General features: G+C 40.5%; 1 protein-coding gene across 2 annotated transcripts; it reads left to right on the top strand.

Annotated features, from left to right (window-relative positions):
• Nucleotides 1–8,326, top strand: RAE1 (ribonucleic acid export 1). 2 transcript variants are annotated; one of them, XM_065645610.1, is made up of 13 exons: nt 1–83; nt 633–729; nt 882–986; nt 1,777–1,869; nt 2,279–2,365; nt 3,379–3,465; nt 3,739–3,810; nt 4,412–4,519; nt 4,860–4,966; nt 5,050–5,125; nt 6,177–6,371; nt 7,009–7,094; nt 7,667–8,326. In XM_065645610.1, coding segments are annotated over exons 2-13 (1,107 nt in total). In that variant the 5' UTR covers nt 1–83; nt 633–639; the 3' UTR covers nt 7,668–8,326. The 2 variants fall into 2 exon arrangements, with proteins under 2 accessions (XP_065501682.1, XP_065501680.1); XM_065645608.1 differs by having other exon boundaries at nt 7,009–8,326.

The following is an 8,326-nucleotide window of genomic DNA, read 5'->3' as shown; positions in this document are numbered from 1 at the left end:
AGCCGCGGCCTGTCCCGGCGCCGCCGAGTTCGCCGCTGGGCCGCAGCGCAGGAGGCAGCGGGCGGAGCGGGCCCGCCGCACGGGTGAGTGAGCGAGGGTCGTTGCCGGAGCCCGCCCCGCGCTCCCGGGCGGTTCCGCCTCGCCTGCGCCGCCTCGCCTGCGCCGCCTCGCCTGCGGGCGCACTGGGCTCCCCTCCAACGTGTCCCGCCGAGCGGCCGCTCCCCGCGCCGGCCGCTTCAGCCGGCGGGGAAGCGGGACCCCGGGACATGGCGCGTCCGCTGCTGCCGGGCGGCCCCGCCGGCCCGCCCGGAGAGCTGTAGGCGGCGGGGCTGGGCCGTGTGCGCCGGGGAGCAGCTCCGGGGCGGCTGTGGCGGGGCCGGGGAGGAGTGAGGGGCGCGGCGGGTGAAGCGGGACACGGACCCTGGCGGCGGGGGCGGGGCGGCCCGGAACCGTCAGGGATCCGGCTGCCACGAGAGGCGTGATTCTAGTTAGTTAATTATTTTAAATTTCCTAGATTTTTTTTTTTTTTTACAGCCCTGGGTGGCTGCCAGGCGGGGTGAGGGCTGCGCCGGGGTGGGGGCTGCGGTGGGGACACCCTGGGGATGCTCCGAAAGCCTTTTCCTCGTTTGCAGGGCAAGGATGAGTCTGTTTGGATCAACATCGGGGTTCGGTACGGGAGGTACCAGCATGTTCGGCAGTACAACCGCAGATAACCATAACCCCATGAAGGTACGTGCATTACCCCCTGTGGGAACCTCTCTTCTTCTGCTGTGCTCTAATTAGTCACAGCAGACCTACTAATTGGCCTTATAGAAGTGACAGGGTCTCAGTGCACAGTTTTAAAATGTGACTAGTTTTGTTTTGTCTTCTGTCCTTTACAGGATATTGAAGTAACATCTCCACCTGACGACAGCATATCGTGTTTAGCGTTTAGTCCACCAACATTGCCGGGTAATTTCCTCATTGCAGGATCATGGGCAAATGATGTAAGTACTCACAGTCAGACCTACAGGTGATTAAAGTGGGAGCATTGGTGTGTAAACTACAGAATGTGATCATAAAACTTGTGCAGAACTGCAAAAGTTCTGTCTGGTGCCAAGGCACTAAGTTTGACATAGTTGAGCTCCTTTGACTAAGAAATTCAGTTGTGGTTTTCAGATAAGTCATTCCTCTGCCTCTGTGTCTTAAGCCTCAGCTCACAATATGTAGCCAATGTTTTCCCTGTTAGATTTTTATTACTTTTTCCTACTTGTTTGGTTTTTATCTCCATTTTGTTATACAATTAGGCTAACACAGTTGTGCTTTGCCCAGTGAAAGAGCCACGAACACAATGGTAAATCATCCAGTTTGACAGCATAGTCAAAAAGATTAAGTTCCTCCAACCGTATTGAAGTTTGTTTGCATTGAAGGGTGAGATCCCAGCTGGCACAGAGAGGGATGGGAAACCAAACGTGAGCATGTTTTTTCACTGTTCTATTCAGTCTGTTGGCTGCAGTCTGCAGCGGGCAGCTGCTTCCCAGCTGGTGGTTCAGGGTTCTCCAGGCGAGAACTGGGAGGTGTTAAGTGATTGTAAGGTACCTTTGAGGTGGGGCTGAGTTGCGGCCGTACAGATAAAAGAAACATAATTGGAGAAAATAAGGTTTCGTTAGTTCTGAAAAAAAGCTTGGTGTTTATAATCACGCTTTACATTGGATAAACTAGGGCTGAGATCTTCAAGAAGGGAAGTCTATTAAGTTCTTGGTGTTAATATGTCTGTACACGCTTCTCCTGTTACAGGTTCGCTGCTGGGAAGTTCAAGATAACGGACAGACAATCCCGAAGGCTCAGCAGATGCACACAGGGCCTGTACTAGATGGCTGCTGGAGTGATGTATGTTCCTACTTAAAAATAAATAATTTTTACCAAAACCCTAAATAAATTGGCATGTGGTTTCCAGACAGACACAAGAGCCACATGTAGCTGCAGCCCATGATTATTGTATAGACTTTTGTTACTGTAAATATGTGCTAAGTGTGTCTGAATAGAGTAATATAGGCATAAGAAGGGTAAAAGAAAGTTTAAAAGTAAGAACGTATTTAAAGCCAGGTAATAACTAGCACAGTTATCTCATCTATGTGGTACAGTTGTAAATAAACTTCTATTTTTATGTTCTTTTTGTTGAAATCCTTGTGTATGTTACATTAATGTTATGCCATTACTAGAAGTGAATAAGACTTGACAGTTTTCTAATAGATACTGCATGATAGAGCTATTTAATCTCCTTATTCTTGGTTTTTAGGATGGGAGTAAAGTATTTACTGCTTCCTGTGATAAAACTGCCAAAATGTGGGATCTCAACAGTAATCAGGCTATTCAGATTGCACAAGTAAGTAAGCAAGGCCCAAGCTATTAGTTTATTAGTTGTTGTGGGGTTTGTGTGTGTCTTTTTTTTGGGGGGGGGTTTACTATTTTTATTAGAAGCTACATTTACTAGCAAATTAAGCTAATGTTTAGTGCTCCTGAAGTAGATACTACTACTTGAAGAAGAGGTTATAGGGTGCTTTTTATATTTTTGAGATAATGAAGTGCACATGAATAGGGAGACCTGCAATCAAAGTGATTTGAATAACCTGTGCAGCTGTTTTCTCTGTTTCACTTGAGAGCGAACTGTTTCCATTGCTGCTGTGATCTCACTAAGTAACTCCACTGAATTACAGGGGGAAAAACATTTTAAGAAATCATCGAATTCACTTTCACAAGTACCAGCTTTCTGCTGCAGCAGTATCGAGGATTATAATTTACATTCTCCGTTTAGAAGTGAATGTCAGTTCATAGAACATGTACTTACAGTGGCTAAGTTACCAGCTATATGATATATGAAGAGAGTTAGTCCTTTTAATGATTGCTTCTTGTATCTTATTTGAGGTGATAAAATTCAGATTCCCAGTCTTGATTTTTAAGATTTTGTTGGTGTAATTAACATTGGCCTTTCTTCTGTAGGTCTTGGCAGAAGCAGCTGGGTTTTATATTAATTTGTAATAAATAATGTACTATATTAAAGTGTTGATTTCTGGCATGATGGGTAATATCCTTTATAAATAAATAGAAAGTCCTGCTGTTCATAATCTCTGTTTCTGCTGTGACCATCTTCTTATATAGGGTGACTTGATTGTAGTGCTTTGTGTCAGGAACTTTTTTCTTATGGGGATGGTTTTTACAGCACTAAACACAATAAGGTCATGACCAGCCTTTATCCTAACTGCTGTGACTAGAATAATCACTTTTCTTGAATGGATAAAAAGTGTAAATACATACAAAAGCTATGAGGAGCATAAACAAGGAATGTGGACTGTTATCTTAGTAAATGTATTTGTGTTTGTCCCTTTTTTTTTTCTTCAGCATGATGCTCCTGTGAAGACCATCCATTGGATTAAAGCACCAAATTACAGCTGTGTGATGACAGGAAGCTGGGATAAAACTTTAAAGGTATGATTTTTTTTTTTTACCTGAACAAATGGATACAACATGTGCTGGTAATCTCTGTATGAAAATACTTACACGAAATGAAAATATTTTATTAAACACCAAGAGAAAAAAACAGATTAATGGAATAGCCTCACTTCACAGAGAGTTGCACTTTTCTGACTACAGACAAGGATGAAGCAACTTGGTACCAATTGCTTTCTCTTGGCTAAAGTAGTTTAAATGGTGTATCCTCAACTCCAAGAGTAAGTTTGTTCGTTTCTCTGTTTCCATCAGTTCTGGGATACCCGTTCACCAACACCTATGATGACATTGCAGCTCCCTGAGCGATGTTACTGTGCAGATGTGGTAAGCCGTGGTATACAGTAAACTGGTGTCAGGTAGATGGCTGGGGTATGAATAAACCGGCAGTCTTTGAGGCTTCTGTAGGTCGGCACTAAAAAACAACTGTTAATATAGAATCATAGAATAGTATTTGGTTTCTGTATGATTTTAGCAATAAAACATCAATTGATCTTCTCGATTGGGCTCCGGAAAATAAGTATTTGCATCATACAAAACATGTTTAGTATCCTTTTAACATCACAAAACCAAATCAGCACTAGGACTGACCTACTCTCCTTTATGAAATGAGTTCACGTTACTGCTATTGTGATTTGCATTGGAAGGGTCAGCTAATAAAACATTTTTGCTTGTGTGTGATTTTTTAATAGCAGGGAAGAACTGAGGGGTTTTTTTGTTTGTTTGGAGTTGGTTTGTTCGTTTGTTTGAAGATATGTCTACAAATTGACATTGTCATTTCTCTTCTTCCCCTTTCCCTCCCTCTCTTCCCCCCAGAAAAGAGTGTAATTCTGTAACTTCTTCAGGGATTTCTGTGAAATAACAAACAGAATTCTCTGCCATGCTATTAACACAAATGTCTCCCAACCTATTTTACAACCCTATCCAGGTTCATCCCATGGCTGCTGTGGCCACTGCAGAAAGGGGTTTGATAGTTTATCAGTTAGAGAATCAACCTTCTGAATTTAGAAGAATAGAATCTCCTCTTAAACACCAGGTAAATTATTATATTTATTACAAGCGTATTTATACAGATTGTTGAAATTTTGGGCTTGCCATTTTTGGTAAAAACAAACAGCATTTCAAAACCAAAGTATGTTATCTTCATATGGCACTTGTCCTGCTTTGCCATTGATCTGTTGTTGATCTTTGTAAGGATTTAGAAACGTAAATGCTGTGGCTCAGATTTTCAACAGAATTTGACGTATCTCTTGTCCTTGGCTGTGTTTTTGCTTTACTTTGCATTTATGTATGTAATGTCATATGTCCCTATGGAAAACAGAAAATCTGGCCCTCAGGCCTCTCTCTAAAATCCTCTGTATCTTTCTCAAATTTAGCATCGCTGTGTTGCTATTTTTAAAGACAAAGTGAACAAACCTACTGGATTTGCCCTTGGGAGTATTGAAGGAAGAGTAGCTATTCATTACATCAACCCCCCAAATCCGTAAGTATCATGTAATAAAACATCCTTTCTTGCTTGCTCAGTATACAATAAGGAAAGTAAAAAGACTTTTTTTCTTCCCTCAGTGCAAAAGATAATTTCACTTTTAAATGTCATCGCTCCAATGGAACAAACACATCAGCACCTCAGGATATCTATGCTGTAAGTCTTCAGCATATACCACTGGATCACTTATGCAGGGCAATATGCACTCTTAATGTAAAATTGGCTATGAATTTTCTGTTTTCGTTGGCCTTTTATCTTGCCTGAAGTTTTCTTAGACCTATGTTTAAAAACCAGTCATAGTCATACTACTAAGGAAGGTCCTTTTCCCTGGGTTTCCTGCAGCAGACACTTTGGGCATGCATTCCAGAAATTCTGCTGAAATAAATAAATGATTGACAAGGTACAGCGCAGAGCAGCTTGAGCCGCTGCCTCCTGAAGAGGAACCCTCAGCAGGAAAAAACTTGGACAATTAATACCCCCCAATCCCAGCCCTCACCCCCATTGTGTCACTCCTGGCCAATTGCGAAATCAGAGTCTGGGGTCCCCCTGATCTTCCTTGGATCTCTTCATTTTTGTCAGTTAAAGTTCTGACCTTCAGTTGCTATTCTGCACCTGCAGCTGGAGAAAAGAAGTTGTTGGCAATAGCCAAATGCTCTCCTTGAAGACTCTGAGGCCTTTTTTACTTAACAAAGCAGAAAGTTCAAAGGTTCACAGCTTGCAGAAGTTATGTGAAGCAAATATAATGTGAATTCTATATAAGCAGTTTGTAACCAAGTTCTCTAAGAAGCAATATACCAAATAATTCAGTAAGCTAAGGCAGTCTGTTCCCTAACACACGGGTTAAGAAGGACAAATTTTTGTACTTCCCTTAAAACAAGCACCTGATCAACCATTCATTAAATCATCTTGATGGAGATGACACTTGTTAATTTTGCTGATACTGAAGCAATAATTAATACATTTATGTAATGGGATTATGCATTAAATTTTTAGGTATGACAAAAAAGATTATGCTTTCCTTGTTGCTTTGGGTTTTTTGTGGGTGGTTGGTTGGTTTGTTTTTCCAGAGAACATACCTGAAAAATAAGAACTGTATCTAGTTGGGGGAAAAAAAAATCTTTCCTGTGTATTTACTCTCTTGGGATTCAGCCTATGTGTTGAGTGTTCTCGTGTGGTGTTTTACATGGTGTTTTTGATGATTCTGCAGGTAAATGGGATAGCATTTCACCCTGTCCATGGCACTCTTGCAACAGTAGGATCTGATGGTAGATTCAGCTTTTGGGATAAAGATGCACGAACGAAGCTAAAAACATCGGAACAACTTGACCAGCCGATATCTGCTTGTTGTTTCAACCATAATGGCAATATATTTGCATATGCTTCCAGTTACGATTGGTCAAAGGTAAGAAAGGTTTAGACTCCTACTTGCAGTTGACAACTAAGACTGTCCTTTCCACATGAGGCTTTCACTGTTCTTTATCAGCAGTAGCCAACTTTCTAATTCCGCAAGTGTGCAAGAGAACTTAAAATGCTCGGTTTAGACTTCTGATGAAATTTAACACTGAAGTAGTGCATTCTTTGGTTTTTAGCTTCGGTTGGATAAGATTGCTGAACAATGCTGTTTTGCAGATGTGGATGAGCAAAATTTTGGGCTTTGCTTTGGAAAAAATGACCTTATCTCATTTAAAAGATGGAAAACATAAAGCGAAACTGGGTGGCTATTAAAGTTTTAGTTTGTTCTCTGTCTAGAATGGCATTTAAAAAAAGTCCTATTGAGCTCTTAGCGGTATCTATGAAGTAGAGCTTAGAGATACGTGATTATTTTTTTTAAATGAAAAGGTTTTTATAACTTAAAATGGATAAACGTTCCTATAGCAAGTTGTTTCTAATCCACCAATGTTGTCCAATATCTGGTCTTAAAGACTTGACGATTAAATCTTAATAAGCTAAACTAATGGAATATTCATATTCTTGCATTTTAAGGTAATGCTGATATTTCATCTTTGACAAGAGTAAACAGAGGTGATTTTTCTTTTTAGGGTCACGAATTTTATAATCCACAAAAGAAAAACTACATTTTCCTGCGAAATGCAGCGGAAGAGTTAAAGCCCAGGAATAAGAAGTAGTGAGTATGAGTCTGACTTGTGTTACTCTGCTGTTTTTCTGCCATTCCTGCCTCTGCTCCACTGCTTTTCTGCCATCTGTGCCCTGTTGCACCACGGTTCAGCCAACTTTGGATCGCTAACATTTAGCAGGAACTGCAAAAATTGCATTAAATGTATTCTGACTTGCTGGAGAACATTGTTTCAAATTAGATATTCCAATGTGTATGAGAAAGAGGGACTGGTGTTCATGCGACTTAACCACTGACCGTTCCACAGCAATAATGAAATTGCAGCAAAGTCTAAGTTGAGGTTAGATATTCCTGCTTAGAAGTGCAACCATTTGTATCTACGGATTTATTTTAGTAGTACTACATTAAAATATGTTAATGATAAGAGTTCTGGAGAAGTTGTATAAATAACTGTATTTTTTTGTAAGTACTTGAGGAATTGCAAGTAATTCTTGTCAAAGGAGGCCTGTTATTACCTATTATTCAGGGGGTCTTTCATTGCTTTCTGATTTTTAAAATGCAAATATTGTCTACTGTATGCCAGGAAGAAATGCCTTGCAAATTGTTTTTCCTCATTTTTTTAGATGAATTTGGTAGGTATGTAAGTGGCCAAGAGCAGTGACAGAAACTCGAGACAGAAGATGGGCACAGTGCAAATTCCACTTCAGTTTTTTTCTTGCGCTCCAGCAATGGACATGACTTTGAGCCAACGATACTCGTGCTTATTCTAATCCAAAGGAGAAATTGTCAGTTGTGCCAAGTAATGTATAGTTCAGTAATACGAGCAAACCTTTTTTTTTTTAGTTTTTGTTCATGACCAAACCAACGTGTGCAACACATTTGTGACCTAAACTGCTTTAAAAGTGACACCTTTTAGAGTTAAAAGTTGGTTCTTTTACATCTCTCAACATGTTTTTTGCCCCTTAACAGGGGTTTCTGGACTGAAAAGAGTACTCATTTTTGTATTAACTAGAAAATAGTGCTGGTGAGTTTCATCCTGATCAAAAATGCTGTGAAAAAAAAGTGGGTCTGTTTCTGACTTGAATCTACCACTGTTTACTTTTAACTAGCCGGTTGTATACATGCCAAAGTTTTCTTAAAAGTGAATGCTTACTATTCCTGTTTAACTCTTGTTTGTTTGATAATGACTAAACAAAGGTGGGAGGGCGCATGTATAGAAATATGTCACATTGTACAAATTATCTGTAAAACCGTATGTTGTAACACTTATGGTTATGGATTCT

Source organism: Caloenas nicobarica, chromosome 15 (assembly GCF_036013445.1).
Source record: "Caloenas nicobarica isolate bCalNic1 chromosome 15, bCalNic1.hap1, whole genome shotgun sequence".
NCBI classification, from domain to species: domain Eukaryota; kingdom Metazoa; phylum Chordata; class Aves; order Columbiformes; family Columbidae; genus Caloenas; species Caloenas nicobarica.
The sequence above is the reverse complement of the archived record's forward strand: the minus strand, read 5'-3'. Positions and strand labels throughout refer to the sequence as shown.